Genomic DNA, 16,518 nt, shown 5'->3' with positions numbered 1-16,518 from the left:
CTTGTGTAAGGATCCTAGTCTCTGATACAGAATCAAATCTGGAAATACTACACCTCTGTTTGGTGCCATTATCAGCTGCTTTAATGCATGGTCAGTTACCGTATCTAGAAACCTCGTCCTACATCAGGACTCAAACATATTGTTAGAGTAGACTTGTTAGACTTAAGGAGGCAGAAGTGGGAAGACTTAAAATGAGTCTTATTTTTAATACTTTGGAAGAGAGCATGGGGTTCTTGTAAACAAATGTGAATTAGATTGGACTCTAAAATAGTAGCTGTAGATAGAGGATGCATGGATGGAATGATTTTGGTTCTTCCAGATTAATGTATTTGGCTACAAGCATGATTTTGTGCAAATGCCATCAAGTTTGAAAGGTTAGGAGCTAAAGAGAAGGATGGTTTGATGAGAATCAGCAGTTTCCCCTGAGTGAAAACAGAGTGTGAAAGTGACTCATGTAGTCTAGTGCCATTAAGGTTTGTGGAATTCAACCCCCAAAGAAACATTATATCCCTCCATTCTATAATTTTATATTAGAACTTCCCCCCCAAAATACTGTTCCAGTCTAAACCATTTTCAAGCATGCTTTTGGGGGGTTCATGCAAAAGATTTAGAGGAACGCATGGTGGATAGCTATGAGTCACATCTATGTTTTTTCTATTTTGTTATTTCACTGACCAGTTTCCCAAAAAGAACACTGTCTTGAACTGAATGAATTTACTATCTGCTTCAGATGCCGCTTACTTTCAAAGCCTGAAGACAAAAGGGTCACATTCCATCTGTGTCATACCTAATAACATGGTACAAATCTTGGGGAAAATCTGCAGTGGAAAACAGTGCTATTAATAGAAACTACAGAAGTGTTGGGCTTTGCTAAGTATAAACAGGTAAAAGTATATCCTTGCCCAAAGAATTGCAGAGCAGTATGTCTGATGAGTTTCAACTAGTGAAGAAACTTCTGTGGGAATTTGAAATTCAGCACACTTCTCACTTCATTAAATTTTGTTGTGAACTGTCGGTCATGAATTGCATGTAAGGTCGCAAAGCCTAACAGCTTGAGTGTGAAACCTGGAAAAGAAAGCAGTCTTATAGGGCAATATTTGAAATTAGAGGGTGCAGAGATGCAAATGGAAACTTCCCAGCATTCTGTAATGTGCAACATAAAGTAGTTAATAGACATTAGAATAGCTGTGGCAACCCACTTGCATATTTCATCTGTAATTTTAGTATTAGGAGGATCTTAGACAGATTTACTTGAGTTGCTTTTTGTCTACTGTCCTGCTGCTGGTAGGCATATGTGAAAGCAAAATAATTTGAAATATAGTTGTATCCAGTTTTTTAAAATTGATTGGTCACTCAGGAGGGATACTTTTATAATAGCTTTGCAGCCTTTCTGCATGTTGCCTCAGAATAGATGTGTTCTGAATTGCATGTTTAATCCTCCAACTCACCATTTCCCTACAGATTTATGCTTATTTGGTATGACTTGTAACATTTTATTCTCTTTTATGTGTGCATAAGTGTGTCTCTGTTGACTGTTAACAGGTTTTGCTTTTACATCTAATTTCTTCTGTTTTTCTTTGATGGTGGACACTGCATCCTTCACAGTATATATCTCCCTAGTGAAACTGACAAATGCGTGGGAAAGTCATGTCTAGTTCACAGATGTGTTTTTCCTCTAAAAATAGCTGTTCTCTCTCTTTCCCAATTCAAACATGACTGGTCCTTGGTGAATCTGGAAGGCTTTTCTCTGATGTGCCACTGAGTAAAGGGAATGGGAATGGGGCAGGTAAAGCAGAAAGGGGGAGTACACAGTGTTACTAATCTTGGAGGGAGTCTGGTCCAACATCCAGAGGGTCTTGTGTGGTAGCTGGAAGAGTGTACTTGGGAGCAGTTGTAATGAACATTAGCTGAAGCAGGAGACGGTTTCTAAGTAATAATTAAATCACTTAACCATGCATGTGTGATGTTGGTCTTAGCCTTCCTTGATTAGCTTGTTCCTCCTCTGTTTTCCTCTCATCCCTACTCTGGAAGTATGGGTATAGAGGTGGGGTATGTATCTGCTTGTTCTTGTTGCAGTGTGTCAAATTTATATGGAATTAAAGAAAGCTACTATGGAACACAAATAGCAAAGAAAATGGCTGAGAAATGCAATTGTTGTGGGTTTCCTTCCAGAAATGCACTTGCCAGGTCTTAGGCACTGTCTCCTGTGTCTGATTACAAACCCATGGAGGGAGGGATATGGGAATGTTCTGCCTCTAGGCTTGACATATCATGTATCGCGGGGATCTCAGTCAATGTGTCCTTAAGATTAAAATTAATGTAAGATGATATTGTTGAAAATGGTGCATGCATGGTTTTAAAATCAAAGCTGGGAGATTCATTGGATAAAAATGGATTCCTGGTTGGCATACTTTAAGGCATGTCTACACTACACAATTAAATTGACTTCAGACTAGTGCAACCCACATAGCTTTCTCTTAGAATTCGAAGTGGGCCAAAAGTGTACATTAGTTTAAAACCAGGTGTTGGATTGTGATGTATCTTACTTATGTTTTCATTTTTGTTCTGGTCCTTTTTAGAAACCAACAATATTTTCCACTGCACCATAATCTAGAAAGCCTTTGAGTGGGTTAACAGTATCAAGGACCTCTCCCTCACAGGCCAAACCAAAGAGGCTGGGGTTCAACCCAGACAATTAAAAGGGGGACGTGGCACAAAGGGGGACATGATACAAACAGGCAGACAGGGCACAAGCAGGTGGTCTCTGTTTATCCTTAGAAAGGATTTTATTTTTTTTCCATGTGTTACAGTGTGGCAATTACACAGGAATTGCTAGTTGGCTGTCATTGAAATAAAACAGTTTCATCGACTGAACTCAAACTTACAAACATGCAGCTGCTTGTGAGGAAGGAGAAGGGGAAAGAAATGCTGAAGGTAGGAACTGAGGGAGGCAGGTGGGTGAAAAGGCCTCATAAGAGAAGGTCTGCCACATAGACAAAGCCAGACATCCTCTGGTGTGCACTGTGGGAAGCTATGGCTGAGAGAGCAAGGCCCAGTAATTGAAGGTGTATGGGATAATGGTTCATGCTGTGGATTGCCCCTTACTTTTCTGACAGAGGGGTTGTGTTTAAATAGAGTGCAATGGACAAATTCAACAGCTTTTCTTAGCATTAACATGCAGTGGTGAGGGGAAGGTATATCTACTAATGTCTACAGCTTATGTAGTTAAAAGGCAAGGCCCCTCTGTTGGCAAAGGAAAGGGCATCCCAAGTCATGTCTGACCTTGGGCTCCTCTCAGGGGAGCTATACTGAGCAGTTGTACATCGGGGTTCTACAGACCTCTCCATTATGAGGATAAAATGCTCCTGAAACGGATGTGCTTGCCTTATGTGCCTGTTTCTGAAGTGAGCTGTGCATCTGCTTGACCTATTGTCATACTATCACATGCACATGGTAGAAAGTAGCTTTTTTTCTATGATCAGTCTATCAAGAAGCAACAACTTCCATTTAAAGTACAGTTTAAGCCAAAGCTAGATTTTAAAATTCCACAAAGAGATATTAAAGCAGTTCTTAATGGTTGAATGAGCACAGTTCACCATTTAGGATAGATGGAATGGGGTGTACATTTTTGAATGAGTAAATAAAATAAAATTGTAATGTTCAGCAGGAACTTGCCTTGAGAGAAATTTACAGTGGTAACTTATAGAGGTAGTTCAGTCTAACTCCCTGGATTTATACTGGAGTGATTTTTCATAGGATTGCACTGTTGGAATCTCCTTGAGAAGAAAGTATTCACACCCTTACATAGGAAAAAACCCACATGGGAATTTGGTGAAAAAACAAAGGAAACCTTTTAGCCTTCAAGGACTTTGTATTTCACCAGCAGCTGAAATAAATGACTCTACCATTTGAATCTTCAAAATAGTCAGACACAGGACAACTTGAAAGCATATAATTTTTGGTGCAATTCTTTGTAAAATTTTGATTATTAGAGGCAAGAATGGACCAGAACTGGGGTTCTTAACAGAGCAATCTTATGCACAGATACTCCAGTTTAAGTCCATTGAAATGAATGGGCTTAGATTGGAGTAACTCTAAAGATTGCATTGTTAGTGTAACCTATTCTGTTCTGTCCCCTCTACCTAAGGACAAGGGGCACCTCTGCAGCCTGATAGCACAGTACAGTTCCACTTCTTGAAACCCTGTCAACAAAAGTATCTTAGAACAAACCCCAATGCTACAAGAACTTGATGTTTGCCCTGAGCTGTTTCTAAAAGACATAATGAAACATTTTTATGGTAACACAATGTGCTGTACAAGTACACAACGTAGTGATAATGCAAGACATGAACTTGTATACAAAGCAGAGATGCATGTGTAAACACTACAAATCATGTCTTCACTTTGTCACACCACTAATCTTGTTAGAGTGATGCCTTAATCTTGCATATATCTACTTACTGTATGAATCACACACATTGAACATCGCCAGTCCACAGTTTTCTTTCACACAGCAAAGCTGTCTGTTACCAAGAAAGAACCATGTTGGCTGTATACATTCTCTTGGGCTTACATTCTTCTTTGGACAGACACCCACAGAAAGAGGGCTCAGGAACCAGCTTTCAGCAGGAACAAATGTTTCTAGCCCTTGACAGTGGGTGATTACAGTAAGATGGAAATGAACAAGATATCTAGGCTTGGGGGTTGTTCTTTCCATCATACCAACCCCTGCCAGTCTCAGCAGACTCTTTTTTTTGCTCACAGCTGGACCAATAGGAGGTTGCAATACAGAGCAGAATATTGCCCCAGAAGTGGGCTGCTGTCACTGTAGTAAAAATGCCAGGTTTTTTTTCCTGTGATGAGGGTGGGGAGAGAAGGTAGCTAGCCCATGAAGGTCCAAGTAATTGACATAACAATACTCTCATTATCAGAAAGATACAGACTTTTGTAGAGTAGTCCACACATCTTGTTTACATGTGCTGTCAAAGCAGACTACTGCTGCTTGAAAAGCAACCACATGGTGATTGCTTGTGTGAGTAGTTCCATGCTTAGTTCTGGTTTTTTTTTTTTTACTGCGCAGTGGCAAACTGCAAAAATAGAATTGTTGTGCCATGATGAAAATAGCCAGACCCTCCATAGCAGTACATTTTCATGATGGATTCATTTATATGGTAAAATCCATGTTAAGGGGGGAAATGCTGAAAGCTGATTTTGTTTGAACACAATCGAGGGGGCATTCAAGAAGAATTTGCCATGTAGAGTGGTCACAGTAAGCCCCATGGCGACATTCTTGCATATCAAAAGAAACATGAGGACCTGGCCATGTTTTTTTTTTTTAATACGAAAGACAAGATGGTAGCTTCTGTCTCACTGTCTTCGTGTTGGAATGAGAATATGGCCTTTACTATGGTTTTTGCTCCAAATAAAATCTCCCCCCATTTTTCAGGTGTTTGGTGTTGACTGAGGCTTCAAGACTTGGGTCTGCTACCATTTGACTATCCAATGCATGCGAACTTCCTAGTAAGTCCTGTTGAACTTACTGCAGTTCCTGAATAAATATACCTTAGGATCAAGCCACTAGCTCTCATATTACATATATTATAATGTTCTCGTTGATCTGACCTCTCAAGGTTTCTATCCCCACTCCCAGTAGTTTTCATCTTTGCTCACAAAGTAGCTGAAAAGCTAGTCATTAATGTTTCATGTGTGGCCATATATGTCTTTTCTAGCCTATCAACTAAGAAACATAGAAATATCACATTTTCCAGCGCATAAAACAAAGTTATCTTCACAAGTGAGGTCGAGAGGCATCTTCATCTCTGTTTTGCAGACAGGGGAATTGCAGTACAGAATGAGGACAGAATGAGAATTCCATTGTTTATTACACAGGCTGAAAACGCTGGCTTTTGGAACACAGTGAGCATCTTTCAGGATGAAAGAGAATGTGCTTTTACTTTCACCTTTGGTACCTGAGCTGCTTGCCTACTGCAGCTCTTGGAAGGCCTGTGATCTGGTTCACAGCATGTAGAAGGTTGTGTTCTTTTTATACTGTGCCAGTTTGTTTCCTTCTCTTATAGCTGCTGACTCCTGCAGATCATTTTACTGCTCATCCTCTTCCTGTCTCCACTCCACCTTGCTGATTTTGTGACCCCTTTTTGCTGCTGTTGCCATTCAAACTCACTATTTAAATCCATCCTACTGAAAATGCCATATTTCTTTTTTACCAGTGTACTTTTTAGTTATCCTGAACAATTTTGAATGGTACATTCTGTCACTCAGAGGTGGAAACTGCTGCAGAGATTCTTTCTGCTAACATAAAGGGACAGGAGATCTGTCCTTTGCTTCTGCTCATCCTATTCAACACAACTTTTTATAGTTTCAACACCCCCCTAAAAAAAACCCCTCACACTTCTGCTCTCACGGTTTGAATCAAACAATGCAGTTATGAAGTTTCATTCAAATGTGCCCACCAGTAGACTTCACCAATAGAGTTTGTCTTGGGTTAGGATCTATCTGTCTTCAATGATAATCAGTGAAGCTTTTAGCCTCTTCAGCACACATTTGAAACTGCCCTATACTTATTCAAACAGATCATTTTTCATGGTCTGTAGTGTTCATTTTCCAGGATCTTGGGCATATGTCTTTCACCCTGCTGCTTAAACCTGTGGTTACTTAACCTCAACCCTGTTACTTAATTCTTTTAACTGGAGATGACAGGGATTCAGCCTGGACCTTCTACATACAAAGCAAATTTTTTATTGCTGATATATAACCTCACTACTTCTTGAGCACTGACTTCTACTAACAACTCCTTGTAACCGAGAACTCCCTCTTGGATCTCCCATATATGATCATCTACCTTGAATTATTGGGATAAGATAGCAAACCATGAAATATAATGCAACCTCCCATTTGCCTTTAAACTTGCAAGGCAGCCAATTGAGTGAGGAAAGTTAGTTTTCCAGACAGGATTGTATCCATGTAGACAAGCACAGGAACAGCACACCTCAGCTGTGTCCATAAATTGACCCTTGTGTGGCAGCACAAACAGACGTACATATTTTTGTACACACATAACCATATGACTGACATGGAGGTAAGTTGTTATGGAAGAACTCACCTGCACCCAAGCACATGGATTCCACTTGTGTCCTGTATGAGTATGTCTAATGTGGCAGCTCTAATATGGCAGAGTGTGGAGCTCTTTCTCACCCAATAAGGCCTTACCTGGACCTGTCTCTGTGTCCCAACCCCTCCTTTGACCCTCCATTCTCCCTACCTCCAGGGTATAGCAGAGTAATCAACTGAAGGGTATGGCTCTTATGTCTGATCTGGTTGCCCTAACTCCTCACAACTAGGTTCAGAAGGCAACTGATAAAGATCCATGATTGGATGACCAAGTATCTCTAATTTTCTTTAAAAGCATCTGCAGTGGTGACCCCAATTTGAATTCTTTGTGGCAGAGCCATGGGTGTTTAATCCTCCCTTCAGAAGGTGTTTTCTTGGGAAATCCATGTAGGAAAGGGTCACTCCCCTACACTGACACCATAGCTCTGATTTAGGCCCTTGTTGTTTATTTTTAAAGAAAAGATATCTGGAGTTCTGATCATAGATCTTCAGTATCTTGTGAAGCTGCCAGATTGAGAAAGCTGGGTAGCAAGTGAAGGAGTGACTGATAGAGAATGCCCTGGACCGCTAGAAGTAAGAAAAGAAATTTAACAAAGGTTACCAAACATGACAAAGAAAAGGAAAGCAACACAGAGATAGAATTTCATGCAATGGGCTGGGTCTCCAGAACCGTTTGTTCACTTGGGCCTATCTGGGCCATTCTGGACTCTGTCACATTAAAAAACAGAAGCTCTGCCGGAATCTAGCTGGAGACATGTAAAGTCAGACAGACTGACAGCCACACGCAGAGGGGTTGTTTAGGAAGCCAGGAGAGACTGGGGTACCATGCCAGTGATTATTTACAAAGAGAGATATAACAAAGAGGTGCAATCCCACCCTTGCCCTACTCCCCTGACTCAGCCAGTCTCCTCATGATGGGACTCTGGGGTGGCACTAGGGGTAGTGGTTTCTTCCCCATTACACGTAGTTGGCGCTGACAATGTTGTTGCTGGAGTTTCTGCGGGAGTTTCTGGCGTTGTTTCTGAGCTTGCTGCCGCAGGATCTGGAGCCACTGCTGTTGTTGCTGGCACTGCTTCAGTGGTAGTGGTTGGCGCTGTGCCATCTGCTTCAGCTTTAGCCTGTGGGGCATTGGTGGTCTCTGTTGTGGCAGGACTGTCTGTTGTTGCAGCAGTGGAAGTGGCTGGCTTGGCTCCATCTGTGTGCTCTGATGCTCGAAGTCTCTTCATCATTGTAGTCACTCGAACAGCTTTCTGCAATTGGAATGCAAAAGATGACCTCTGTGACAGACAGCTGCATTCTGAAGAGTTGTCCCAGTCATAAAACCCCTTGATTTAAGGGAAATTTGAATTGAATTCTAAGGATGGCATTTAGAAAATGGATAGGAATTGACAGTTGAAGGAGAGCTGTTAACTGACAGGGTTGGAGACAGCAAAGAGAGCTGCAAGCTGTCTGTAGAGAACTCTCTTCTGGTGTGAGAGGAACACACTTTGGTTTAGAGGCAAGAAGGATCCATAAGCAGTTATGAAGGGCAATATCTCTAGTGTTGAGAGGCTGATCCTTAAATGTTTAATAGGAAATAGCTCTAGTGAAAAGAGTGATCTCAGTCCAGTTCAAAGAAGAACACTGGGAAACTGTGTTTATACTCCAAACTTTAGTGAGGCTGGCCATGGATTCCCCCTCCTGGATGCCCCTGTGTTGTGTACTATACCATCATTGACACGCCCGATATAACATCTATTTAGCACTGCCTGTCCCCTCTTGGCCTTGGGATTGGGCGCCACATTATTGTACCATTATTGTACTGTCTATGTAATGCTGCCATGTTTTTATAGAGTTTGTAGTATGATTTTAATTTTATTTATTTATTGTGTATTAGTGTTGATTTATGGTCTGATGTACACTGCCCAGAGCCCTTTGGGGGTAGGCAGTTCTAAAATCTAATAAATAAATAAATAAATAAATCCTCCAACTGAAGAACTACTGTTTGAAGAAGCATATGTTTATGAAACAAAGCAGTGACTGCCAAGAGAAATCAATCTCAGTACCTAATAAAAGTGATGAACCACCTTAGATACATCTGGAATTACAAAATATCCCTTGTATATAATCATAAGTTGTTGAGTCCTGTTGTTCTGTTACAAGCTACATTCATGTACCTGACTTTATGAACCTGGCCTTGACATTCCCCTCAAAGGAGACAAACAACCATTTTACGTTTTACTTCAAAAAAGTTTCTTGTGTGCCAAATATTTCTGACCTGTATATAAACAGAAGTAGAGCAAATCTGTCATACCCTTCACTGGTAACATGGCAATTTGAAGTCTTCTGCTATCTATTATGGGGTTGAAGTCTAGAAGCTGCATCTCTGCCATACATTCTCTTTCCTCCAGAACGTGACGTTACCTTCAACTGTCTTAAGAGTTTCTTGGTATGTTTTTTTTTTTACTTTGGTATCTTAGCACCAGAGAATGTCAGTTTTATTTTAAGTGCACTTTCTGTGCTTGTGACTGCAGACAACGTCTTGAGAGAATGTCTGCAATATATCCGCAAGGCTAACATCAGAAAGCAAGCAAATAGGAAAGAAGAACAACACCTCTAGTGTACTTTGCATTACACCTCATGGTGATTAATCCAACTACATGAATTTTGTAGTTTAACTCCTCTCTGAATTCTAGATTGCAATCTTTTAAAGCTACAATGTAGGATTAACATCCACTTAAAGATGTTTTTAGTTCTGTTAACAGCCTGGCTTTTAATTTAACAATTATATTTTTAAATATTATCAAGCCTTGTTTTATTCACTCTGACATACAGCACAGCATTTAAAAATATTAAATATTAAACCACTTGTCACCCCGTAGTAGTAACCATCTTTATTGCTTTTCATCCTCAACAAATTTGGGTATATGGAATATCATAATAATTCCAACATCATTATAGCTTCCAGTATATGGCACAAGTGGGGATTCATAATACTAACAGGGAGAGGATCCCTTCCCTTTTTAAGCTTTAACCTCCTCATGATCACTGGCAACAGCCCATCATGACTTTGCTTTAAATGTCAAATGAAGAAGAGTTTGGATTTATACTCCCCCCCCCCTTTTCTCCCCTGTAAGGAAACTCAAGGAGGTGTACAAACTCCTTTCTGTTCCTCTTCCCACAACAGGCACCTTGTCAAGTAGGTGGGGCTGAGAAAGTTTCGAAGAACTGTGATTAGCACAAGGTCAGCCAACAGGAGTGTAAATGTTTGGAAGCAAATCTGGTTCACCAGATAAGTCTGTTGCTCATGTGGAAGGGGGGGGGGAATCAAACCCAACTCTCCACATTAGAGTCTACCTGCTCTTAACCTCTACACCACACTGGCTCTCAGTGGAAGCTAAGAGGAGGAGAGGATCTTCCCTACAAGTATTGTGGTTCCTGCCACCCCACAGCTGCAGTCATCAGCGAGCTTGGTACAGGTCCCACCACGCTTCTGCCTCCCAGTCTGCCAACATTGATGCTGGCCAGCCCATCGACTCCAGGCCTGCTGTGACTTCCAAAAGTTTCCAGTGAGCTTGACAGGGCTCCCCAGTCCCCAACTCCCCCTTGCTGACTTTGATGTTGGGGCTCCATTATGCCTCCAGGCCTGCTGCAGATCTCAAAAACCTGTTCACGCTCAGAGCTGCTGCCAGAAAGTCCAGTGTAGTTTTGGTTACCCTCTCCCCAATCAAAGCTCATGAGTCCAGCTCATGGTTCCTGGCCTCCACCACAAACTCTCAACAGTTGTGTAAAGGTGCTGGCAGTTCACAAACCCCACTTCATTGAATCTGAGAAGTTTCTATTTGCACCTAATTCCTGCCCTTTCTGAAGCAAAACAGCCCTGGGACATGACAAAATAATTGTAAAAGCCTTCTGAAGTAGTGATTATGTAGATAGATTTAATTTCAGCAAGCAAAGCCACTTATTGTGCTTCAGAGTGAAGGGGGGGGGGGAAAGAGATTTTAATCTATGTTTCCCATAAACAATTTAGCTGTTTTATTTATCACACCCTGTGCTATGGGGAATAGATAATGGCATTGCCTTTGCTTAACTGGCTGCACTGAAGCTAGACTTCATTTCTTACAAAAAAATTTTAGCTTTTCAAGAATAAAGCCAACAGGTCTTGAAGCGATAGGTGAGTCTTACAGTAAGGGGGAGATGTCTCTCCAAGCTTTGAGGCAATTTCAAACTTTCTGTTTTGCAAGTGGGAAATCGTGCTGGTAGGGTCAGGTGCAACAGTACCTTCCATTTTGCCCTTGCAAAATTTTTCTCAATCTGGGCACACACTCCATCCTTTATGTTCTTGTCTGAAGCAGCATTGCCAGAAATCCTGGGAACAGAAAACATGATAATTAGAAGGACCTCTTGGCAATAAAACCCCCTTAATTTCATATTCTTGTTTAGTTTTACTTGGAGACATGAAATTCCTGGAATTTTTGAAGCCATGGAAAAAAGCTTTTTCCTTTTTTTTCTACAAAAGAACAAATTCTGGAGAAATAGAAATATGCAATATTTACTATCTTATTACCTAAATTAATTTTATTGCATTATCAACATAAAATGCGTCATTTATAATTTGTCATAGAAAACTGCAATGTTTGATGTGTTTATGGAATTTAAGTTACAAATGTTTTAGTTTTATACAAGCAAAATTGCCAATATATCCAGTACTTGAGTACAAACTGCAAACTGTTGCACCCTGTGTTTTTATGCACTTGTACCTTAATTCTTGCTATCTGCATAGAGAGAGCTAAATTCTTAACGAATCTTTCAGATTTCCTCTGTCTTTGCTGCAGTTTCTGCCAACTGCCTTCTGATCTTTTCCCCCTCCCTCCTGCAAGGTAGAGTACTTTTTACCCAGTCTGTGGGTAAATGTATCACAGTGGTTTGAAGGATGAGTGAGACAGTCCAAAGGACAACAGCAGGCATGCAACTACTGAGAAACAATTAAAGGCCTCCTTGTATCCCTAATAAAAATGTGGTATCCTTTAAGATACAGAAATGTGTCTTGGATTTAATAACTTCATACACCTATAGCATATGCTTATATGCAGGGGCGTAGGGCCCATGGGGACATCCTGGGACAATTGATCCCGGCGCGGCCTCGTGGAGTCATGTGGGGGGGCATGCAAAATTGCCTCCCACACTTCTTGCCTGCTGGCTGTGGCTCGGCATGCCTGGGCGGACATGGCCCAAACAGGCCTCCATTTGGCAGGCCTGGTGGACTGCCTGAGGGGTGGGGAGGTAGAGGGGGTGGGTGCGCAGTTTGTGCAGGCGCTGTGCGTGACCTGGAGGCTGGCAAACGGCGAGAGGAGCAGCCAGAGAAAGGCTACAGCAAAGGGAGCCGCTTAAACTTTCCTTACGCGCCAACACCCCCGGAGCACATGAGCGAGGCACGCCTTTGCACCTGCCCAGAATGTGTGCTGCTAGAGCCCGAAGCCTGCACCGAGGGACAAAAAAACTGGTAAGCAGGCTGCCGGACTGGGAGCCGCCAGACTGCAACATGGACCTGTTGCTGGGACGCGGGCAGAGTGGGCAATTGGGAGAGGAGGCGGGGAGGCAGGTGGCTGGCCTGGCTTCCCAGCCCCTGGCTGCTCTTGGGGGGTTTTGGGCTGGCTCGGTAGGCTGACGGAAGATTCTGCGGGGCTTCCCTCCTGTGGGAGAGTGTCTCCCAGCCCAACCGCAAGAGGGAAGCCCCACAGGATCCCCTGCCGGCCTGCAGAGTCTGCCCAAAAAACCCCACAGCAGCCGGGGGCAGGGCTGCTTCTGCAGTGGGAGCCGGCCGGGGGGGGGGTGTTGGGAGGAGAGGGGCGCTGGCCTGGCTTCCCTGCTCCTGGCTGCTCCAGGAGGTTTTTTTGGCCGACTAGATGGGAGGGCAGGGGATTCTGAAGGGCTTCCCTCCCATGACAATGCTGGGATAGCGTCTCCCAGCCCAACAGTGGGAGGAAAGCCCCTCGGGATCCCCTGCCAGCCCACTGAGCCGGCCAAAAAACCCTGGTTCCATGGAGGGGTGTGGGGGGGCATGGAGGGGAAGGGCGGCGGAAAACACAGCGTCCACCTCAGGCACAGTTTGGCCCAGCTACACCTCTGCTTATATGTCAACTTTAAAAAGAACACCAATCTAAAAGAAAAAATCATAGGTTTTTTCAGTACTCTCTAAAATTTCTATTTTTTCATCAAAAAAATTGAAAAAAATGGTTCGGAAAAAACAAAACAGCAATAATTTTTTCTGGGCTTTCACATTTCTAGTCTTACTCATTTAGACTGTTGCAGTGTAGATGGGAAGGCCTCATTTCCACATCCTGCAATTACCACAGTCTTCTATCTCAACCCATGGACATCCAGATTATCAGTCTGTAAAACACTGGAATACCTTGTTTATTTCCCTTTCATCAGGTTCACTCCATTACATTCTGCAGGTAGGCTCTGTTCTCTGGCATAAAGGAGTACCTGCTAATCTTAGATATTCTGTACCTCTGCTTTTCTTGCCACTCTAAAAGAACATTCTCTTCTGTTTTGTTAAAAATAACTGTGAAGGCTTACCATTCATGAGAAATAGCTTCCTCTGCTGTAATTCTCTGGTCTTGGTCCACCTCCATCAGACGGGCTACCAGATCCTTGGCTGCAAGAACAAAAACAAAAAAAAGGAAGTTATGTATTGATTGTATGGGATGGAGGGAAAAGTCTGACTCTGTGCATCAACTAAGGTTGCCAGCTCTGCTTGTGAAATTCCTGGTGATTTAGAAGTGTTAGGAAGGAAAGGAATTCAGCAACCATGTGGGGCTATAGTAAGTCCATCTTCTAATGCTGCCATTTCTTCTGGGTCTGGAGTTGTAGCCTGGAGATCAGCTCCAGCCTCCTCCTTGAGGTTGGTAACTCGAACTACAACAGCTGTGAGGGAATTACCTGAAGCAATTTAGGCGTGGAACCTTTATTCATGATTTTGCAATGTGTCTTTAAAATGAGAAATAGCTATGTGAGGAAACCAATTTGATGGAAGGAATAGTAAAAGAAGGGCCTGCTTAAGCCTCTCATTTTCCCAAAGCCTTTCCATCTGCAAAGCGTGTTTGTGTGAGGGGTGGTAGTGGTCGTGGCGGCTATAGTGGGCAGCTTCCTGTTGTACTCAGTGGATCAGTGTGAGCAAAATGGGGAGTGGGGAGACATTGCTTTCATTTATGTACCCAGAAGTGGCATTATGTGATGCTCTAGGAATTTAACAAATGTCTAGGGTAAAAGCCACAGAAATCTGGGAAATCCCTGGTATGTCGTATAATGTTATGTCACTTCCAGGCAGACAACAAGAAGCAATGCGGCATTATGCTGTCTTGAATCTTTATCCCTCCAAAGTTCCTGGGCTGACAACCTGGCAGAGGAAAAAATGACTTCCCCTGCCCACAAATAATCTATTGTGCTTCCCATAGATTTTACTTCCCCACCTTCAGTTGAAGGAGCTTTACCTGCTTGGGAGATATCGTCCCAGTATGGAGGATCAAACTCATAGTCACCAGCCAGGATCTTACGGAACAGGTTTTTGTCATGGTTCTCATAATCATCTTCATCCATCTCCTCATAGAAGGGTGGGTTCCCTGACAAACTAAAGGATAGAGATGGTTGGGGAGCACTGAAGGTGAAGGGAATAGTGAAGCCATCTCTTCAATAGTGAAGAGATGGTTGGGGAGCACTGAAGGTGAAGGGAATATTTTCTTCTAATGGATGATAATTGCTACAATCTCTTATAACTAGATGCATGCTCTACAGTTACTGTTCTCCCAAGAAATCTGTTGCAATTTGCTGGTCTCCCCCCCACCCCCCCAAGTAGCTATTTTGATAAATTGAGATGCCTAGCACTTTTCATTCCCCCTATTACTTACAGGATGTACATGATGACACCAAGAGCCCAGCAGTCTACAGGCCGCCCATATCGTTGGCGCCCTACCACCTCAGGAGCTGCAAGTACAGAAGTAGGGGGTGAATACTATTCCATGGACAAATCTTTCTTTCTCACTGAAATAATCACAATTAAATTTTTATTTATTTATATTACTTTTAGTCCACCTTTCTCACTGGGACTCAAGGTGGAAATAAAACTTTCAGTCTTATGATACCAGGAACTTTGCCTTGATCAGAATTTAACTCAGGGTAAAGACCTAGAACTATACCACTTTAAAATGAAGGTTGTGGAATTCCATATTTGAATGATGCAAACTCACTGCAAATAGAAAACACGGATGTCAGGGAGAGGGGTCAGGCTATGAGACTTCCCCCAACATACTGGCAGAGTAAACAAAGTTTAGAGGAATGGAACTAAATTGTTAAAAGGTAAAAGATAAAATAACTCAGCCAATTTAGTACCCATGTGGTGAAATACTCTCAACTGAACTTATTCTCACTTTCAGGTTACAAATAAGACATTCTGAGCCTGTGTGTATTAAGCTGCATATGAAGAGTCCCACATATAGATAGTTGTCCAAATGTGAGGTAGCTACATGGGAATAGTAGGAGTGACGGTGCCTTTCACCACTAAACGTTGAAAAGGTCACCTGTCCAAAGCTACATTTTTCAACACCAGAATCTGCAGAAAATAATAATTAATCTACAGTGCCAGATGAAGAGGTGATTGGCTGAGGTATCTTTGGCCCTTTCCGCACGGGCCGCCATTCACACAGGGGGCGCAGCTGCAGCGCAGCCGCGCCGCCTGACCAGTGCGAAGCCAGCATTCCCAAACCACGCTTCCCCAGCGTGGTTTTTCAGGAACGCCGGCTTGGAGCCGCTGCCGTGCAAACGGCAGCGGCTTCCAAGCGCCTCCCCCCCCGGGCGACTTACCAGTCCCGCAGCCCTCCGGCGCATCGCCGAGGCCTGGGGACACGCCCCCTTCGCCCTGCGACCCTGGAGCAGCCGCACAGGGCAGGGGGGCGTGTCCCCTGGCCTTGGCAACGTGCCGGAGGGCCGCAGGACTGGTACGTCGTCCCAGCCGGTTCTGGGACCGTACATGCAGACGGTCCCAGCATCGTCGGGTCGGCGTGGGTAATGCCGACCCAACCCCTTCCGCCTCCATGCGGAAGGGGCCTTTGTGGCAACTACTGGAGGTTGGCCAACTTGCCTTGAGGTTCCTATGTATGATCTTGAGTGTATATAGGTATGCTGTAGTTTCAGGGACTTGTTGTTCTCTACCTCTTGAGAATAGATGGAGTATGAATTCTTGAGAAGAGAATAACTGCATGGTATTTATTAAGTTGTTATATTTGTATCATGCCTTTACAAAATGGTGTTTTGTTTTCACTTCACCTTGTCAGAGAGGCTAGGCTTAGAACCAGTGATGTGCCCTGCATACTCTAGACATTAGGAATTTGAATCTGGATTTTTTTAGTTTCA

At 43.0% G+C, this 16,518-nt stretch overlaps 1 protein-coding gene across 1 annotated transcript in view; it reads right to left on the bottom strand.

The window, feature by feature from the left end:
* Positions 1-2,761: 2,761 nt before the first annotated feature.
* Positions 2,762-16,518, bottom strand: part of CAMKV (CaM kinase like vesicle associated) — a 71,574-nt gene continuing 57,817 nt past the window's right edge. The window contains exons 7-11 of the mRNA XM_048489874.1: positions 15,018-15,093; positions 14,604-14,740; positions 13,690-13,768; positions 11,389-11,476; positions 2,762-8,378 (exon numbers count right to left, since the gene is read on the bottom strand). Of these exons, the coding sequence (XP_048345831.1) occupies positions 8,025-8,378; positions 11,389-11,476; positions 13,690-13,768; positions 14,604-14,740; positions 15,018-15,093 (734 nt within the window). The 3' untranslated portion in view covers positions 2,762-8,024. The remainder of the gene's footprint in view (positions 8,379-11,388; positions 11,477-13,689; positions 13,769-14,603; positions 14,741-15,017; positions 15,094-16,518) is intronic.

This window comes from Sphaerodactylus townsendi, linkage group LG03 (genome assembly GCF_021028975.2).
Source record: "Sphaerodactylus townsendi isolate TG3544 linkage group LG03, MPM_Stown_v2.3, whole genome shotgun sequence".
In the NCBI taxonomy this organism is placed as follows: domain Eukaryota; kingdom Metazoa; phylum Chordata; class Lepidosauria; order Squamata; family Sphaerodactylidae; genus Sphaerodactylus; species Sphaerodactylus townsendi.
This window is presented reverse-complemented; position numbering and strand designations above follow the sequence as displayed.